This window comes from Salvia splendens, chromosome 3, assembly GCF_004379255.2.
Source record: "Salvia splendens isolate huo1 chromosome 3, SspV2, whole genome shotgun sequence".
NCBI classification, from domain to species: domain Eukaryota; kingdom Viridiplantae; phylum Streptophyta; class Magnoliopsida; order Lamiales; family Lamiaceae; genus Salvia; species Salvia splendens.
The window spans coordinates 40,524,748-40,545,335 of NC_056034.1; the positions used below are offsets into that span (position 1 = coordinate 40,524,748).

Genomic DNA, 20,588 nt, shown 5'->3' on the forward strand with positions numbered 1-20,588 from the left:
GTTTTAGAATTTATATTTTTTATAGTAAGGAAAAAAAACAAGTGCATGTGCAGCTCACTTTTTTCAATTCTTGATTACTTAATTTGTACACCATATACAGAGATAGAATGTAACAGTAATTCGAATATAATTTCCGTAGCAAATATTAAGTAAATAATGCATGCAAAAAATTAAACTGAAAAAGATTTCTTAGCGAGAATCCAATCATAATCATTTAATTAGTGACTTTACATGAAAACAGTCACGAGAGACAAATTAATTGAAACAGATTTCTTAGTGAGAGAATAATTATTCTTTCCATACTACTTTTTGTGACCAACAACATATACATATAAAACAACCAAATTTTGAGGGCCTTAATTCCACAGCATGTCTATATTTGGATATTCTGCCCCTTCGTAACATAATTCAATTTCATGGTCCTACCACGAGAATATACACTGTTCAATCAATATTTTTTATTCGATAAACACACATATATATGTATCGAATTACATTAATTACAAGCAAAATCGAGTTAATTTTATTCTAAATTTATTACTCTAGTAATGTGTGGACAGCTCAGGAGGGATAGACAAGGAAGGAGAAGATGAGTCGGGCCGGGAAGGGGGGAGAAGGCGGATACGTCCGTCATCAGACGAGTCTGACATGGCATCCGAAAAGAAACGGGGATTAGTAAGACCCGGCAACGGGCGGGGTCTTACAAGGTCAAGAAAAGGTCTTACAAGGTCAAGAAGACACAGGAAGAAAGAAAAATAAAAGGCAACAAGTCAAAAAAAAATTGACAAATAAAAAAAAAGCTCAGGTAGGATAGCGCCTAATCAGGACAATTTCGCGAGGCGTGGCCGCGGACTTTCATCTTCTTGATCTTGATCAAAGCCTACACAGATAGTGTGAATTGAATTAATAAGTATAATATAAATAAGTGATGATAGTGAAATCAAGAAAATGGGTTGGGTAGATATGAATTTTAGTACATGCAAAAAAACAAAAATGAATGAAATTTAGTGACATTTTGTGCGTGTGTGTGTGAGTGTTATTGCATTACCTGGTAGTTGAGGAAGCTCCAGGCTTGCTTTCTGCTCTGCAGTCTTTTCCCTCTCTCCCATGGAAAAAAAAAGTGAAGTGAGGGAAGAGAGAGAGAGAGAGGCAATGATGGGAGGAATGTGAATGAAAAGGTGGAGGGGGAGAGAGGGGCTTTTTATGGGCAGCCAGTGGGCTGACCGGTGACCCAGAAAGAAGGGGGAAAGGGATGAGATGGACACGTGGCGGATGCGTGTGCTGCCCGCCCGACCGCAGTGAAAAAAGAGAAGAGTTGGAAACCTCGTCCAAAATGACTTCCTAGTAAAACTCATAATTCTGTGAGCTTGTTTACTTCTAAAGGTCCAACTGATTTAGTAAGAAAAAGAGAGGAGAAGAGAAGAAAAGAAATGCTCCCAAATTCTTTGGAAATAATTCGAGAGTTTTACTACTGCCTCGGTCGCGGTAAACTGCCTACTGTCGTAAAAAATGGTCAACTAAGAAAGTGAGTATATTTGCAGTTTTTACTGCTACTAGTTACTCCCTCCGAAAATAGTCCACAAAACCAGTGTCGTTCATAAACAAGGCTATTTTTTTTGGGACGGAGGGAGTACTGTATTCAAAAATCAAGGGTAATTTAGGAGAATTGATGAGGGAGTTGAATCAAATTTAAAATCTAGCAGAAAAATTATGAAGTTCATATTTATTCGCAATTAGTTTACGGTGAAAAATTTTGTGTTAGATTATATCTAATATCACAGTCGAAAAATCATATACCGACGTTTCCACCCATGAGTTAAATGATTAGTCTATTTATAAAGAAAACAACATCGATTGGTTGAAAACATCAACAATATACTTAGATGATTAGATTTTTTTTGTCTGTGTGATAATTGCAAATAAATCGAATCATTGTGATTTTTCTAATTAGTTCTTAAAGCTGTGGGACAAACCATGCATTTCGTTTGTTTGCAGTTTGCCCTAAAATTTAAGTTAGTTTTAGAAGTGTTACACGATGTATATAGAAGTCATATAAATTTGACGCGTGGTAAATTTTGAAACTCGATGTATATTACATATACGAGTTACTTATATCGATCTGTAACCGATAACACGACAAGTTCTGAAACTCGGTGTTATACACTATTTCTTTTTGATTTTTCGATAGGGGATGAGATTAAATTCAATGTCTTGTTGGATTGGGATATTTCGCAGCTTGGATTATTTAATTTGGGGAAAAGAAACAAAAACAAGAATATAAAGAGACTATAACTTCAAGGTCTAGGTAAGAGTAAAATGGCCTAATTGTGGACAATGTTGGAGTTAATTAATGATTCACTTGTTTCTAGTGTTTATAAAATTCAGGGTTTGTGAGGGAATTAAGGGTTTGGGAAATGGCAAGCCATGGCCAACCATTTTTTAATATCACACTTTCCTAAGACAGTCAAACTTTACAAATATGAATATGGATTCGATAATTTCAATTGTAAAATAATGTTGTTAGCATAACATACATCATTTTATGGGATAAGTTTCATGTATTTGATGGTGTGTGTTTTTAATGCATAATTGGTAAAGTAGGAGAAAGTAGAAAGAAAAAGTATTTAAAGTATTGTCAGTGAATAATAGATCACACCTTATTAAAGAGAAAATAGTTTCTAAATTTAGAAATTGCATATTTTTGTGGGACTGACTAAAGAGGAAAAAGTGTATATTCTTATGTGACGGAGGGGGTAATATATTTCCATTGCAAAAAAATTGAGTTCAAATTCCAAATAAAAGTGAGTATTAAAAGATTTCAAAAAAATCTAAACTATATGAGAAATAGACATACATTAATGTAATGGTTGTTAGGTATCTTAGATCTTAAGTTATTACAATCTAATTCATAATATTATTGAGTCAAAATGCAGTTATGAAAGATGCATGTGAATTTGTGTTTGGTTGCCATTCCATTCTGCCTTGTCTGACCCAATTTTATATGTGTGTCCCCTCTCCCTCTCTCTCTCTCATTAAAGTATATGTTGTCATAACATTAAATTAATGTCAACTAGGGTGGAGATCTTTGAGTACGTTACTGCAGTGTTAGAATAAAATTTGAAATTATGAAGTTTATAACATGTTGGTATATAACAATTGTGCTATTATAGTGGACCAGTGTAATATCTATATCTAAATCTAAATCTAAATCTAAATCTAAACAATGAAATGAGAGTTTTTTCTATATAGTACAGTATGGTTTAAAATGAAATGTTGCAAACAACTTTTTTTAGAAAACTAATGAACAAGATTGCAAGAGTATGCAGAGAATTCGGTCATTTCAAATACCTCAAATTAAAGAAATTATAAATTCTTCCAAACACATTGCCTTGATTTACCAGCACATTGAAAAATCAAATGTTACCTTTTTTTCTTTAATACAGTATAAAGTTTGGTGGTTGAATTTCCTAGTCATCATTCCCTATATAATTATACGTCATGATCCATTTTTAATCGGGGTTCGAGTTACCATAGAGATAGATGAGATATCATATATTATTGATTTTTTTCAAAAAAAAAAAAAGAACTATAGTTATTCTAGATCATTAGATTAAAAAATAGATATAGTAGATCATTTTTCTGGATATCTAAGTTATAAAAATATTATCAATTTGAGAGTAAAATTGGAAAATACACAAAATACAACTTGAAATTAATAACCACTTCCTCTCTAAAAAAATATTTTAAAATTGTAAATTTCACATAACTTTCTATTTAAATTATTTTCAACAAAAAAATATATCAAGTTAGAATTAATTTTATAATTAATGTAATGAGATCCTAATCATATATTAATTATATTAAGAAATTTGAAAATATTGTACTATCATGTTTATATATTTTTGTAAAGTAGCTTATTAGTACTAGTATTTTTTTAACTGACATTGATGATAATATTTTACACTGTGCACGAATATGTTTTGCATCATAACTTAATATATCAAATTATATTGGTAGTGTATAAATACAATAAAATTGTTTATAAACATGTTAAATTTTAATTAATATTTATTTTAAAGATAACTGATTTGTTTTGCGTTGCGTTGTAAACTGATATGCCTAGTTAAGGGTGGGAGTAGGACATTATTTTGGCAAGGGCTATATATTCAAAACCTCGAGTTATCAATTTTGAAATAATAATTTTAATTCTTTTTTATGATAATAGGGGCATTTGAACAATGATTCTCATAAAATATTGAAAATCTGACAGTATGATACTCATTTAATTCCATAAAAATATGTACAATTGATATGGAACATAAATTAAGACAAAATTGGTAAAGTAAGAAAAATGAACAAAATGATAGTTAAAGTAGTGTTAGTGGATAGTGGGACCTACATTATTAATAATGTTTGATGGTGGTATAAGTTGTAAATAAGTTGATGTATAGGGGTAATAAATTGGGATAACTTTCCCAAAAAAGGAATTCACATATTTTTATGGGACGAGCGAAAATGGAAAGTGCACATGCATATTTTTATGGAACGGAGTAAGTATGAATAAAATTAACTTTGAGAGAGGCGTAGGGCCCTTCCCGCTTGTGTCCAATTATGTTGTTAGTATAAAACTACAACAAAACCTTAAATGTCAATTAATCGGTATTGATGTTAAAGAGACCCGATGTTTTGTGTTGTAAGCTGATATGCTCAACTGCACTGAATAATATTGGTATTATTTTTCGGGTGTAAAAATTAAAGATGCTAATATTTTGCCAATATTATCCTTTTTCAATAAAATTAAAGAAAAAACTACCGTTATTTGGCCAAATTTTATAATTTAATTGACTATTACATCTAATATATAATTTTATTTTTTACTATTTTTTAAAGTTACAAAATTGATCTTTGACTAAATTTGATGTTGTTTGAAGCAATTTATCCATTTACAAATGAATACACGCGGTAGATGTCATACTTCACAAATTCACGAATTATTTATGCCATATTAAACTTGATGTGCTCATGCATTCGTTATTTATTTGTGTCATTTTTCATCATGTTAACTTATCATTTTTTTCTAGATTCTTCTTCTTTCCCATATATATATATATGCGTGTAGTTGTCGTATTTATAACGAATTAAATTCTTGCCGTCTCCACCCTCCACTCATTTATTTCATCTCATTTTTTTATTGAATTTATTTTATCATATTAATGCTACAATTGCTATCCAAATTAGGTAGGAGCATGAAGGCTACAAATGGAATGTGAATGCTAATGATAATTTGTCACGAACCTTCTTGCTTTTAATGCGAAAGCAACCTTTCATAAGGATTTTTTGTCCCCAACACATGTCTATTATTTATAATATATGATCAAATTAGTCAAGAAATATTTGTTCCACACATATAATTTAAATTTCGATACTTAGGATTCGGCAAGACCAAAATTTGCACCATTGTTTGTAGTAATTTTTTATATGTCAAAACGTACCACCCATGCTAGCCTTCAAGAAAATTAATATAATTAGATTCAATCATTACATTGCGACATCTCATTGTTGACTTGATAGAGTTCTAACTAGCCCCCTTTTTTAGATATTAAGTTTTAAAAAAGTACACTAATTTATCTGAGATCAAATATTTTTTCCATGAGGAATGATACAATAGTTGTTTATAGACAAGTAAAAGATTTCTTATACCTATTGTTGGGTTGTTAATTAAATAACATGTACTATTAGTTTGATTTTATATATATTAAAAAAAATCAAATGGACCTCATCGTTATCCCATTTTTGGTGTTCCACGCTCATTTTCACATTTTTTTTTGTTTTTTATTTATCCAATCTCCGCTTTTTGTTAATTTATATAATTATTAATATGAGGTTCATTAATTTCATCAGGGCTTATATCCATTTTTTGAATTCAATTTGTTATTTTTAATTAATAATTGATTATTCAGAAATTTAATCTTTTAAAACCTTAATTTTGTATAGTAATTAGCAAATGTTAAAATTAATCTTTTTACTGACTAGTAAAAAAAATAGTAGTATGTGGAGTAGTATAAACCTTGTGGGACAGAAGACCTAACCTCAAAATATCAAGCTCCAATGTTCTCCATATATAATAAGAGTTTTATATAATCTCATTTTGAGACTCTCTCAACATTCATGAATAAGATAATTATAGGAAATTTAAAATTTAAAATTTCAAGTACACAACCAAATTTAACAATGCTCATGAGTGAGGGAGATAGAGAGAGACAAGTGAGCAATACCTCCACCTTGAAATATTTATCTAGTAGGAAAGTGTGACTTTCAATCCAATGACCAAGCAACATCAAAAACCTAAAAGCAAGTATATTTCATGAGTGTGAGACCTCAATTTAGTAATTGTGAAAGCATAACATTTTCCTATCATGCTTCACCCTCTCAATGATCAATTCATTTTTTTGGCATGGATTGTGACATTTTACTCATTTATGCATATTGAGAGGGCAAGAGCATCAAATTTTTTATTTCAATGTCTATGCTATAAGGACAATTGATCATAACAAACAAGATTGTGTGTATCATGACTTGGCTTTTTGTTCTTTTTGTTAGGTTTCAACATGATGATAGAAATTTCATTTCAAGACAAAACTTTGCCCCAAATAAGTACTCCATAATTTCTTGTGACTAAGTAATGAACTCAATTGGTAATTTCAACAAACATCTTCCCAAGCTTTGAATTAGCCTATTAATGGTGTATGTGTGGTCCTCTCTATTTTTTAGTGGATATATAATTATTGTATATAAAATACGGTTCACTTATGTAGTTCACTAAATAATGGCAACTAGTGGCTCGTTGAAATTAAAAAAAAAAATCAATAACAAGTGATATTTATATATATGTGAACATATTGCTTGCATTACATCATAATACTACTCTTGTGGTTTTGTGTTTGTCATAAAAATGAAAATTTGAGTGTTAAAATTAAACAAATTGAAAGGTTGTACCATAATTGTAGCATTTGAAGCAAATTACAAATTCAAACTAAGCCTTATCTATTTACAAATTGCTATTCTTAGAACGTTCTCATAACTTTATTTGAGAGAGATTATTCCCCCAATAAAAGTATCAACACAATGTTTGTGTCGACAAAATTATCAATACATCACCATGGTTCCATATTATACCACAAGGTTTACTATATAAGAATAAGTTTTGATTATTCAAAGTTAAAATTAGCTCAAATTCGAATTTCAACATTTATGTAACTAAATTATCATTTTTGTTTGCGCATAAGTGAACCCAACCATATCAATTATTGTGACACCCCTAACCCCTCAACATTTATATTTATAATAATAATATTGTTTATGATTTGGCTATTGGCACATTTTGACAATATTCTACTAATCGATCATTTCGTATACAAATAACTGTATATATACATTATAACATGATATATGAAATGTTTTACTCTCTTCGTCCTATTTTAATTTCTTTTTAAATTTCTTTTCATATTTAGAATAAAAACAATTTTCACTCCCTTCACCGTATTTCAAGATATTCACATTTCTTTCTCCTTATTAAAAAACTTAACTAAGTTTTTCAATATACTTTTACATCATCAACATTCTACTTAATATCTAGCATCATTCAAAAAATGTATAATCTTAACTGGGATAAATAAAGAAGCATTTGGTACATGACGGGCTTGCTTTTATTCGTGTTTATTTATTATAAATATATATACGTTAGAGAATCTCACATCGTCTCCAATTATTAGCTATTGATCCGCAAGTGTCGCTGGCCCCCTAAAACAACTTACAATAATTTTGTGTACAAAAAGCATATGCATTTAAAATGTACTAGCTAGTAGTATTAATGCTTGAAGCAAAAACAACACGAAAACCCAATAAATTAGTTGCCCAAAAAAAAAGAAATATTCTGTAATAGTAAATGCAAAAGAAAAGTGAAGGTTGGATTATCCTGAAGTGTCAAAAAAGTTGGGAAGGGGGGCTGACATGAAATTTGCGAAAAAATGAATGGTTCCAAAAATGGTGATTGAGATATATTGATGAGAGAATTTAAAACATGAAATTTTGAAAGGAGAAGAGAGGGACAGATGAGTCAGAAAAAATAATAAATGGCCAATTGATGGAATTTTGGATGAAAAGAATTTATTCTGAAAATGATGGATCAGTGCAGTTGACACTTATTGGATGAACAGTATCTTTCAACCACAGAATTTTCTGAGCCCAAGTAATCATTATAACTTATAACTCTCTTCTTCCATTCACAGGACCACTCTCCTATATAAAATTAATTAATTCTTGCTTACACATTTTACTAGGTTTTTGGTTTGACTATCAATTTTTGGGCTAATTGTTCAAATTCTTACCAAGATTGGTTCAGTTTTAAATTCAGTCAAGTTTTATGTGCAGTCAAGATTATTTATTACTCTATTTGCATAGCAAAGTAGATGTATGTTCAATTTTGCTATATGATTCTACAGTTTGTTTGTTTCTTTGAGATTTCTAGTGAGACTGGTAAAAATCTTCTCATGGTATTTTTTTCAGTTGCCGGAAAATTAAGGGTGTGACAATTTTTTGCTGCAAAATCTAAGAAATTAGATCACTATTGCTTAACTTTGTACAAATTTCTCAGTAGTAACACACGTTTTGGCAGCCTTTGGAATATATTTCCATGTCTTTAAAAAAAGCACAGAGTCATACTACTATTTTAAATATTTTATGCATTACTTTGATGAAAATGTCATACTACTAAGGAAAGTAATGTTCCAATCCATGTCCAGTTTTGATTTTATAGTACAGAGTGATAGTATAATGTTTAAATTATGAAATTAAATGATAACTGATTAATTAATTATCTTATTGATTAATGAGTCTTCATAATCAAGTGAGTATATGAGAGGCTTTACTGTTAAATGTAGTACTTATATGCATAAGGGGATGAGTTGTATAGCAAAAAACGCTCATACATGCTCGTTGTGTCGCCTAGGCTGAGGTCGTATCTGTGAGTTAGTGTCGTGCGTCTTGGGCCTAGACTTAGATCTTGATAATTTATCTTTGAGCTCTCAATTATACATGGCTCAATACATGCATACACGGTCATCTAGGTACATTTCTCGAGTTGCCATTGACTTGAACACATGTCCAAATGCGTCTTGATTTCAAACGTTAGTCGATACTGTTAGTAATCCCGCGTAGTTACACCAATCCTGATGAAGCGACATGAATGAGCTGATTTTTTAAACTAGTAACTCCTGCAATATTTAAATCTGAAATAATATTCAATATTAATTTTAACAGGCTTCTCTTGCAGGGGGCTTCACCTATATATGTGGAGCATTAGTCTTTGCGTTACCACATCTTTTGCATCTAAAAGAGCTCTGCATCCACATTGTTGTCGAAGATCTGTCATTGCATCTTCTATTTCGTCGGGACTCGTACTATGTGCGATATTGCTATATATATACGAGACAAAACCTTATTACTTTTTAGTCGACTCGTCTAAACCGAGAGCCCTATTGGAACGTATCTCGACTCTATTGTTTAATTGAGTTTTATAATTAAGTATTTTTCCTTTCTGATATTAAGTTGGAATCCTTTCCTTTATGATATATTTCGATTCATTTATATATCTTGTTGAAATCCTTTTCTTTCTGATATGTTTCGATTTATTTATATATCCTTCCGCTTTAGCCTTTAGAAGTAGGAGTCACTCCTTGTTCTTGTCTATATGTCGACAATCACTCCCTATTTTCACTCCAAATGATACATCTCCACTAGCTTTTACTTGGTTATACACTTTATTAATATTGAAATATGGAGTATGAAATATAGGCATATAGCAGAGAATGTGGTCTTCAAATGCTTTGATCTTACATTTAATATTTTGGGGAATTGTGAGTAATGGTTTGTTGACAAAAAAAAGAAGCATCACAACAGTAGAATGACTGTGTAACTCAGTTTTTTTGAAATGAAATAATTAAATATTAAAGATGAAGACGAAAAAAGAAAATTGACTTGGGCTATGCATAGTCTTTAAAAATAATCGATGGCCTCATTTTAAATTAGAATATTTAGCCTGCCCAAATTGACCCATTACCTAGTTGGGCTTTAATTCGGCCAATATTTCAATCATTAGCCTATGTAGAAGTACAACAGTTGGACCTAACAATATCATCAATAGCCTAATTATTGATCATGTCAAGAAATACTCCCTCCGTCCACGAGTAGAAGTCTAATTTTTATTCGGTACGGGTTTTAAGAAATGTTAAGAAAAATGGGTGGAAGAAAGTTAGTCGAATATGAGTCTCACTTGTATATATTAGTTTTAAATGATATGTGAGTGGAATGAGTTAGTGGAATGTGTGGTCTCTTTACTATTTATGATAATCATGAACAAGGACTCTTATTTGTGGACAGACTAAAATAAGAAAACGAGACTCCTATTCATGGACGGAGTGAGTAATTTATAAAGAATGTAAATACAAATATTCTTTTTTAAATAGTGACCAAATATGCTACTATATTTTACTTGGTCTATGTTAAACATAATCTTAAAACCTCAATTCTCAATATTTTTAAGTTTAGAGCATCCACGATGGATGCCCGATCTTGCGCCCGATCGCCCGAGATCGGGCTCGGGCGTCCTCGGGCATCCATTGCAGGGACGTGCCCGAGCCCGATCTCGGGCATTTTGCAATTTTTTTATTTTTTATTCTTTATTAAACCAATATAAATACCCTATAAACCCTAATTCACTTTTCACACACTTTAGTAATTTAGTAGTGTAGTTTTTTTAGCTAAGTACGATGTAGTTTTTTTTTAATTAAGTAATGTAGTTGTTTTTTAAAATTTGTGGTGTTTAAGTATAATAATATTTGATATTTTAGTAATTAAAAAAATAAAATATATTTATATTAAAAATTAAATACAAATTGAGTTTAATTGATAGGGCATCCACTAGGGCCAAACCATTGCAGAAAGAAAGGGCATGTTGATGTGGCAACCACGGATATCCATTGTGGATGCTCTTGTAATCTCATTTCCAAATTATACTAGTACTATTTTTTAGTCTTAAAATTTTTAATTATGGTTTGTTCAAATTTGGCAGGAACAATAATGTTAAATGTTTATTCAATTTCAATATTATTTCTCATTTAAGTTGGTAAATTTAATTTTTGTTAGTAGTATATTACAATGAAATCAAGATAGATTCTAAAAACACAAAATTTCAGTGAACTGAAATCAATAATAAAAGTTAAACAAAATCTATTTTTATGCTTAAACGCTTATAAAAAAGCGTAAGTTTTTCCTTTTCTTTTGCCATTATTTCCTTGTTTTTGAAGGAAGACATCTAATTTGAATTTATAAACTTAAAAAATGTTGTTTAAATCACGAGTTATACCAGAAGCTTTGTGTCTTGTACCGTTGTCATATTCTAGAGTTCCACATCATCTGCGTGCCACGTGGCCACCCTAGGCACCTCAAAAAGTTGCCTAGCTTATCCGACCACGCACGACAACCATTCGATGAAATGACGCTGACGACACTCTTCTTCACGGCGACGAAACTCGCCGGAGTTTTGGTCTCCGTCACCGTCGCCGCCAACTCACTCTCCTTCTCGCGCTTTAAAAGGAAGAATTTAACGCCATTCAAGTCGCCAATCGATGAGTCTGCCGATATTCTTGCTGAATTTAACATAAATCCTACTTCAGGTATGTATATGCTTGTCTTCATATCTACGTTTTCGTTTTTTTCCCTTTAAAAATAAATAAGTTCGTTTATGCTTTAGTAAAAAATGAGTAATTGTAACCTATATTATAGGGACACCGAGATAATGCAAGGATAAATGGTGCTTTGATCACTTGAGTTAAGCTTAATTGGTTTTATTAGGTGAATTGGTGATTTCTTGAGGGTTTTGTTAACATAGTAAAAAATAAAATTAGTTCATTTTAAACTTGGTTGATTGAGCTTGTTTGTAATACTATAGTATTTGGAATTTGTAGGAATTGGAGTTTTGAAATTCATGTATTTGATGTGTGTGTATGTGTGTGTGAGAGGGAGAGAGAGAGAGAGAGTTTATGTGGTATGCGTAGTGTTGAGGATGTTGGATTTCTTCAACTTGTCTTTGTACGGGTTATATAGGAGGGCTGCAATCGAAGGTTTGGCAAGAAAATCATGTGTATAACTTGTGTAAAATCATGAAAAGGGGCCAGAGTTTATGTAAAAAGGTGTTTGTGTTGGTACTAATTAGAGAGGGAAATGCAATTGATCATTCTTGTAGTGGGAATTGATCAGCATTCATTTCATTCTGCAGAAGGGGAAAAGGGGTTCTTTTTCGGATTAGCTACGGCACCTGCACATGTTGAGGATAGGCTCAACGATGCTTGGCTTCAGTTTGCAGAAGAAACTCCGTGTGATCAACCAGAGTCGAAAAAGAGCAGTGATCCAGCTGATGCGATCATGGGATCATCTGCGGGAGACGGTGGTGCTCAGCAGGCAACCCTTTCCAGAGAGGCAAGTAAGAGCATGAAGCGAAAAAAGCAACTCAGGATAGCAATGGAAGCAAAAATCCGAGGATTTGAGAAGTACGAAGAAGAAGAAATTCAAGAACCTGCCTCGAGTGAAGAATGTCATCATACTGTTGCAGCCTGGCATAACGTTCCACACCCGTAAGAGCGATATACATTTCCACCCAACGTTTAGGTGTATTATAAGAGTTCAATCTTTCTCCAATGATGTTTCATATGGATGAGAATCTTCTACATTTTATAATGATTGAGATTATGTAAATTAATGTATAATCTTAACAACATTTCAGGGAGGAGAGGTTGAGATTTTGGTCCGATCCTGATACGGAGCTAAAACTGGCTAAAGATACAGGAGTTCAAGTTTTCCGAATGGGAATAGATTGGACGAGGATCATGCCTGAGGAGCCAGTGAATGGCTCTACATCGACTGTAAGTGTGCTTTCTTGAATTAGTGGATTACAAATGGCCTTTTATTTGGAAAGTAACATTTAGGATAGCTTAAGGCGATAAAATGGATGTGTGATACTTTCATACATATTACGAAATTTGTGTAAATATAGTCACTTTGTAAATTACATTGTGGTACATATCAAATTGATTGATCCATCAATTTTTTGTTAGACCAACTTTGCAGCATTAGAGCGATATAAATGGATCATCAACAGAGTTCATTCATATGGGATGAAAGTCATGTTGACATTGTTCCATCATTCCTTGCCTCCGTGGGCTGCGGAGTACGGAGGGTGGAAGCTCGAGAAAACTGTGGATTATTTTTTAGAATTTACAAGGTGCTTCTGGTTGCATTTTCGTCCTTTTTGTTTAATTCTTCAACACATCTTTAAACCTAAGCAAACAAATATTGACGTTGCCTGTCAGAACCTTAGTTTAAGCGTAATATTTTAGGCTTCTATTGCATAAATCTTCGTTCTTGATTGAGATCTTGTATTTTGATGAGTTTATTTGCTCGATAGAGTTCAGAATCGTGCATTTACATCTCGTGTTAAGAACTCATCCGTGTCTCTTCTATTTCACAGGATTGTTGTTGATTCTGTGTCGGATCTGGTTGACTACTGGGTGACATTTAACGAGCCACACATTTTTTGTATGCTTACATACTGTGCTGGCTCTTGGCCCGGTGGTAATCCCGACATGCTAGAGGCTGCCACTTCTGCGCTGCCTACTGGCGTTTTCAACGTAGCCATGAATTGGATTGCAGTATCACACTCGAAGGCCTATGATTATATCCACGAGAAAAGGTTTAGATCTCAATGATCTTCGTGACTCTATTCGTGGATTGGTTATTGATTATATTTGTTCTCTGCATCAGTGTTAGCTCGACTGCTATCGTTGGAGTTGCGCACCATGTCTCGTTTATGCGGCCTTATGGGTTATTTGACATTGCTGCTGTTTCGGTTGCTAATTCATTAACCATGTTTCCGTTTATGGATAGCATATCCGACAAAATGGATTACATTGGGATAAACTACTACGGGCAGGTAGTTATGATCTAAATACGGTTTAATAATGCTGTTATAATCCTAGTTCTTTTGATAAATAGGGTTAATTATAGTTTATGGCTTGATCTTTGGTTTGAGCAGGAAGTTGTTGCCAGTGCTGGACTAAAACTGGTGGAAACGGACGAATATAGTGAATCAGGACGCGGTGTGTACCCCGATGGGCTATTTCGCGTGCTACTGCATTTCCACGAGAGATACAAACATCTAGGCTTACCGTTCATCATATCAGAAAACGGTGTTTCCGATGGCACTGATCTGATCAGGCGCCCGTACATGCTCGAGCATCTCTTGGCAACTTATGCCGCAATGCTAATGGTTCGTTCCGCAAATTCTTGATTCGTAGGGTGAAAAGCTCAACATGTGGTTAACGTGTGACATTCGTTTAGGGTGTGCCGGTTCTTGGCTACTTGTTCTGGACCATATCCGACAACTGGGAATGGGCTGACGGGTATGGCCCCAAGTTCGGATTGGTAGCTGTCGACCGGATGAACAATCTTGCGCGGATTCCACGCCCGTCTTATCATCTGTTTTCAAAGGTAGGAAGCATTATTCGTTCGCTTGTAAGTGTTAGGAAAGGAGTCGAGACTTTGCTTCATTTCTCCGTTTCCAGGTTGTGAAGTCGGGCGTGGTAACACGACTGGATAGAGCACGAGCGTGGAACGAACTTCAAACGGCTGTGAGAGAGGGGAAAACGAGGCCATTCTACCGGGCGGTCAACAAACATGGCCTCATGTATGCTGGTAATACTATACCTCTCTCTAGGTGGCTCAAACCCCAGACCTATTGGTTGGAGGAGAATTATCTTACCAACTAAGTTGTCTTTCATCGTTACTTTCTATAATCTCGACTGCTTACAGTTCTCCTCTATGTAGGAGGTCTTGACAAACCAATCTTCCGGCCGTTCATCAAAAGGGACTGGCGGTTCGGGCACTATGAGGTTGAAGGCTTACAGGATCCTCTAAGCCGTTTCTCACGCTACATGCTTCGGCCTTTTTCCCTTGTGAAGAAAGCAAGACGTCGTGCAGAGCTCGATGATTTGGTTGTCGAGCCACTCACCGTAGAGGCATAGCCCAGCAGATGGTCGATCTCATGATTAAAGATTATCTCCTTGCTTGGCAATGGAGATCAATGGAAGCTTTTATGGAGCTCAAGTTATTGAAATATGATTGATGAACACAACTCTAGTCATATTGTAGCATTCATGTAAATCTTTGACTGTGAAAATATAGTTTATATACAGTTAAGTAATTAGTACTTGAATTATTCTACTGATTTTGTGAATGTTTATAATTTATCATCAGAGCTAATTTTAATACTATGAGATATTTAGTCAAAAATAAAAAAATTACTTGAAAATTTAAAAAACGGGTTTCGTAATCCTTTTCTGAGGATATCTTAGCCTACGAAATTAAATTATAGTATTTCATAGTAAATTATAATTTTGGCTAGAGAAATTATTCATTAATTGCTTAGGAGATAGTCCAGGCACAAGAAAATAATATTTTCTATCGTGTATACTTGATTAAAAAATTACAATTCAACCTCCATATTCTTCTATTTTTAGTTAAACAAATTATAGAATAGTTTTATGAAGATTTTATCATCACAATCATGACCTTATTTACTCCTTGGGAGGCATATAGTTGGTTCGAAATATAAGTCATGAATTGGAATTTTGCTAAATATTTCAGATCACGTTACATAAATGACACTAAATCTGAAGTTAGGTAATATGGGGGAAAAAATAAGATTAACATCATGTAAATCATTTTTATCAAGATTTTTTTATCAAATTACTCAACTACTAGTATGTAACAAATTTTTCATTAAACTAAAAAATAAAGCCAAATTTCTTTTTTAAAATGAATTTTCATCCAAAGATATTGGACTCTAGAAGTAAATGCAGATCAACCGTTTCATAATGAAGTATAGCAAAATTTTCTTAACATAAAACTACAATTTTTTTTAGAAAAATTCTCAAGGCACAAGCAAAATTTTAAGCCAATGCCTATGGCTATGAAAGTTCATTTCAATGCCCATTTCTTTTTTCAAGAAATTTTGATGGGCATTCATGGAGAAATATGCTGTACAATCGATTGCACCGTATACACTCATCTCTCTCCAGTATATATAATTAACACTACTTAACACAAGGGAAAAAAAACAAGAAAAAGATAAGATAAAATACCCATTGTTTGTTCACCATGCCTTCTTCCCCTTTTTCTTTCTCTTGCTGCTGCTATTGCTGCCGCCGCTGCCACTCTTGGGATTTGACCCGGAAGGGCTCTCAGCTGTGGTGCCGCCGAAATTCTCAAACATCCCACTCTGCATCGCGTTCTGCAACCACTCGAAGAATTCCTCCTCTGACATCGTCTCTTCCATGTTGGGCGCTGGCATCCCGCCCCGTTGCCCGGGGGCAGTCCCTTTTGCTGCTTGGGCGTTCTTGGAGACCACGCTGGTGTTCACATGGAAGCTCGGTTTGTGGGTGTTAACAGGGCACCTCATTCCCTGCCAAAATTGATAGAAAGAGGTGTGTAAATCTCAGAGGCTTCAAACGGATCACCATTTTAGCAAGGGAAAACCGAGGCTCTACCTGACAAATGTACCATTCTGTTGCATCATATACCTTGCCACCAGCACAAACATACGCAGACGGGGTTTCGACCTGAACAAATTATTCAGAAAGGTCATCAGTACCAGTATTTGAACAAGGCCACGGTAGCTCGTTATCTTCCAAAGGTTTTTAGTGCACTCACCTGCTGCAGCATGCCAAAGAAGAAGGGTTGTGAGGATTGCTCGACCCACCCATCCCCATCTTTTGCCGGATGAAAATCTTTGCATTCCTTCAATACATCAGAAATAGCATCCAACTCAATATGAGCTCAATTTTTTTGGTGAATTCAAATAATTAGACTTATTTAGCTAAAAGCGGAATCCATTAGGGTTGGGTGGAGGGGAGGAGAGTACCTGGCACCATCTGGCTTTAACTTTAGGTTTGTTGGTAAAAACCCAATGATGGAAATGGCCACACTTTCTGCAAGCGATTTGTCGAGACTCTCTGAGTGGATCATCTCCATTTTCTGGGCGACCAAACCTGGACTTAAACGAGCCATGACCTTGGTTCTGAGAAAAGGATAAATCAAGATTAAGCCAGGGATCAAATGAAGTGTCCCGGTTTGTGAAAATGAAAATGGCAAATGCATCCAGCACAGAAACAGAGCTCAGCTTATCATAAAGTAAAGCAGGGTAGGCCTTAAACTAAGCAGAGGCGGAATATTCTAACTTTGAAAATGTAGTAGGAAAAAAAGAGACATAGGTTTGAACCTGAGGAGACGTATTCTGGAATTTACGGAAATAATTCAATAGCTCTTCCCTTCTCAACTCATCATCATATTCTTTTCTCTTGAAAGAATCTAGTAAAACCTGTGGATCCCGTCTCAAGTTCCATCAATTGCGATTTAAACTTTCAAACATGTATAAAGTTTAAATGAGAGAGAGAGAGGGAGGGGTGGAGGGACCTCGTAAGCATTCTGAAGTTTCTTGAAAGCTTCCCCAGCTTTCTCGTCGCCCATATTTTTATCAGGGTGGACAAGCATTGCCTGACAAAGAACAACAGTTATCGACTGGATAAGCGCTCTTTTAACCACCAATATAAAGTTATGAAGACATTAACCTTCTTCCGGTACTCCCTCTTAATAACTGATGCATCAATATTTTCAAATCGAGACAACCCCAAGGCAGCATAATGATCTGCACAATTCAACAACCGGACAACTTCATCTTCGGATGTCATTTCAGAATCAGACCCACTAGTTGAAGGCATTCCCGGGGTACGATCAGCCCGGTGACCACCAGAACCGTTGTCAGTTGGTACAGATTCATTAGGATGAAAAGGTGTTTGGCCTTGAAATCCAGTTGTTTGTTCTGGATTGCTATGTGGCGATCCTTGCTCATTAATGATATTCCTCAGGAAAAACAGCAGAGCGTCACTTGATATAAATGCTAAGTTCAACCCCAAAACTAAACCTAACCATCCAACGTAATTCCAGGCACAATACATCGAATACACACTAGTGATGAACAAAGCAAGACGATCATGAGCTGTCATGAATGCCAGTCCTGAAATTTCGACAAGTTTCAGTATTAGTTTTACTCAAAATTCGACACAAAGATAGCAACGCTCTTAATTTATTGTGCATTTCAGAAGAGACTCACCTCCAAGAAATATAATGAGCCCTGTAGTCCAAAAGCTGCCGTAAAACCATAGAAAGATTATTCCAACGAGGCCAGACATTACTGTTGCAAGTGTGAAGCCAAGAAATAGTCCGACTGCAGCAGCCACTACCTACATTACCCGGGATGTACAGAGAAAAAAATATATAAATAAAGCATAACACAATCACACAAAAATACAGCTTGGATATTATACTCTTGACACCAAATTGTCCTGCTAATGGTGAGTAGTGAATGTGCTTAACTTTTTTATAAAATGAAACGAAGCTACATAGAAAGGATCTCACAAACACCGAGTGAAGATGGAACACATGACATCGATAACATCACAAGGTATTATGATATGAACGAAACCCTTTACCGAAGATGTAAATGACATACCATAGTAAGTAGAAACTTGCCAATGCCAGCCATGGCAATCACTGAAAGAACACTACACCATAGTATCAAGAAAAACGACGTTGTTCCCATGCGCAGAAAAGAATCCATGCCCCTCACAGTGCAGTCCAACCAAACCATAAAGAGAAGAAGCATTATATTCCCTATATGCCTAATCCATCTGAATACAATTGGTTTTGCATGCTGAATCTTTGTCCTGACGTGATCACGGCCATTTAATATGTCGGACTTTAGAGCGGCAAAGGTAGGCTTGTACCTCTCTACCCAATCGGCAGATGACCGTGCCACTGAAAGTGCTGCAGTCCTTATGAATTTAAAAACTGCCGTTTCAGGGTACTCCACATTTCCCAGCCCTTCTTCTCTACTGAGGCCACTCACCGAATCATCAAAACCATTAACATTATTGAAATCATTATGGGACATGTCACTTCCATCTCCAACATTTGAAGCTTCAGCTGTAGACATACCATTCTTTTCCACTTCAATATTAACATTAGATGATACTGCAGGTCCGGTAACAGTCTCATCTGCACTTTTTCTATCTTTACATTGAGACTTCCTAGATTTTTTCTTAGAATTCTTCCCATCCTGAGCACGGTCCACATCATTAGTGCTCTTTGTGAAATGCTCGGAATGGGTACCATTAGGAAGTTCCTTGCCCAACTTCATCTCTTCATTGTTTGTGTTTCCTCCATCCTTAGTGGCTAAAGGTGAAGTGGAAGGATCCAAAACTTCAGCTTTACGGTTTCTTGGGCGCTGATCCAAACCATTCTTTTGTTGTTTTTCCTTTCTAGCCATCACCAATGTAATGGTTATAGGCTATAGCTTTTGTGCGATACGACACTCGAGTCAAATTAAGCTCATTGCCAAATGGAATTCGGATGAAAATCTGTGACAAGATAAATATGGCAAATTAAATTATACAAGTGGCAGTACTAGCATTGATAGGTAAATATAATGAAAACAATAGAACCTGGAAAGGTAGATAAACTGTTAATTTAAGGAAATATTAATTGTCCACAAGAGCATGGGGTCATAAATGGTCAACCAAAAGTGCACAACCGGATTCTTTCGAAAAAAGGTTGAGGCCGGAATTACAACAACAACAACACCTGATTCTTTTGATGAAGCCTCACATCTCAATTGACACGAAAAAGTGCTATCAATGGATTCACACTGTCCTAAATGCGGAATCAATTGTCGCCTAATTATCTAAACTAACATCAAGAACAAGGTTCTAGTTACTTAAAACTGCAAGTGATAGACTTAAAAAACATAACAATAATAGCTAATGTGAGATATCCGGAAAATGAATCACAGCCATACATTAACCATCTTTAACTGAAAATATATCCCCAGTAATTTCAGAAAACCAATGTGTCAATAATGCTCAAAAAATCACATACAGTAAATTTCACAAACAAATGAAACCTTTATCAAATTCACACATCTGAAAAGCCCCAATTTCATTTCTGGAATTTTCCCTAACCCTATATTCATATTCCCCACCCCCGAAACCCCCAATCCTAAATTGTCAAAATTACAATTGAATAACGCCTAAATACCAAAATTGAAAAGGTTAAAACCAACAGAAATATAAAAATCAACAGAAACTTACCAGCAGAAGAGAGGTTCCGAAAACACAAACAGCAAAACAAGAGGGGAAAGGCCAATTGGAAAACGAAACAAAAACGCGGCGAGAGAAATGAACAGGCGCGACGCAGTGTCTATATCTATCTCCTCTCTCTCTCTCTCTCTCTGTGATTCTCTTCTTCTCGCTCTAGGTGGAGCCCAGAGAAAACAAGAGCAGTCAGCAAATCAAACAGCCAAACTCAGTTTGTTTCGAAGTACTGAAACCAAACCCACTGTACATTTCTTTATTGTCTTTATT

General features: G+C 34.6%; 2 protein-coding genes and 1 long non-coding RNA gene across 3 annotated transcripts; 1 reads left to right on the forward strand and 2 right to left on the reverse strand.

Moving 5' to 3' along the window:
* Nucleotides 1-436: 436 nt before the first annotated feature.
* Nucleotides 437-1,376, reverse strand: LOC121793697. Its single transcript, XR_006049145.1, has 2 exons — nucleotides 1,049-1,376; nucleotides 437-880 (listed from the first exon to the last, which is right to left on the reverse strand). It is a non-coding gene; the product is annotated as an uncharacterized LOC121793697 (long non-coding RNA).
* Nucleotides 1,377-11,437: 10,061 nt separating this feature from the next.
* LOC121797461 (beta-glucosidase-like SFR2, chloroplastic) lies at nucleotides 11,438-15,346 on the forward strand. The gene is made up of 10 exons (XM_042196224.1): nucleotides 11,438-11,732; nucleotides 12,335-12,689; nucleotides 12,839-12,977; nucleotides 13,170-13,336; nucleotides 13,583-13,804; nucleotides 13,876-14,044; nucleotides 14,147-14,380; nucleotides 14,452-14,601; nucleotides 14,676-14,805; nucleotides 14,938-15,346. Exons 1-10 carry the CDS (start codon nucleotides 11,552-11,554, stop codon nucleotides 15,132-15,134), a joined length of 1,944 nt encoding a protein of 647 aa, XP_042052158.1. The 5' UTR covers nucleotides 11,438-11,551; the 3' UTR covers nucleotides 15,135-15,346.
* Nucleotides 15,347-16,002: 656 nt separating this feature from the next.
* Nucleotides 16,003-20,539, reverse strand: LOC121796053. The gene is made up of 10 exons (XM_042194767.1): nucleotides 20,316-20,539; nucleotides 18,680-19,586; nucleotides 18,281-18,410; nucleotides 17,739-18,184; nucleotides 17,584-17,664; nucleotides 17,390-17,488; nucleotides 17,033-17,188; nucleotides 16,822-16,908; nucleotides 16,659-16,730; nucleotides 16,003-16,573 (listed from the first exon to the last, which is right to left on the reverse strand). Exons 2-10 carry the CDS (start codon nucleotides 19,493-19,495, stop codon nucleotides 16,265-16,267), a joined length of 2,196 nt encoding a protein of 731 aa, XP_042050701.1. The 5' UTR covers nucleotides 19,496-19,586; nucleotides 20,316-20,539; the 3' UTR covers nucleotides 16,003-16,264.
* Between the last annotated feature and the right edge of the window lie 49 nt (nucleotides 20,540-20,588).

Excerpts from the sequence above, each read along its gene's own strand:
- LOC121797461 (XM_042196224.1), top strand. The coding sequence starts at position 11,552 with ATGACGCTGACGACACTCTTCTTCACGGCGACGAAACTCGCCGGAGTT. Across the intron at positions 12,978-13,169 it reads TGAATGGCTCTACATCGACT|ACCAACTTTGCAGCATTAGA; the intron begins GTAAGTGTGCTT and ends ATTTTTTGTTAG. Across the intron at positions 14,045-14,146 it reads GGATAAACTACTACGGGCAG|GAAGTTGTTGCCAGTGCTGG; the intron begins GTAGTTATGATC and ends TGGTTTGAGCAG.
- LOC121796053 (XM_042194767.1), bottom strand. The coding sequence starts at position 19,495 with ATGGCTAGAAAGGAAAAACAACAAAAGAATGGTTTGGATCAGCGCCCA. Across the intron at positions 16,909-17,032 it reads TTAAAGCCAGATGGTGCCAG|GAATGCAAAGATTTTCATCC; the intron begins GTACTCTCCTCC and ends GATGTATTGAAG. Across the intron at positions 16,574-16,658 it reads CAGAATGGTACATTTGTCAG|GGAATGAGGTGCCCTGTTAA; the intron begins GTAGAGCCTCGG and ends CAATTTTGGCAG.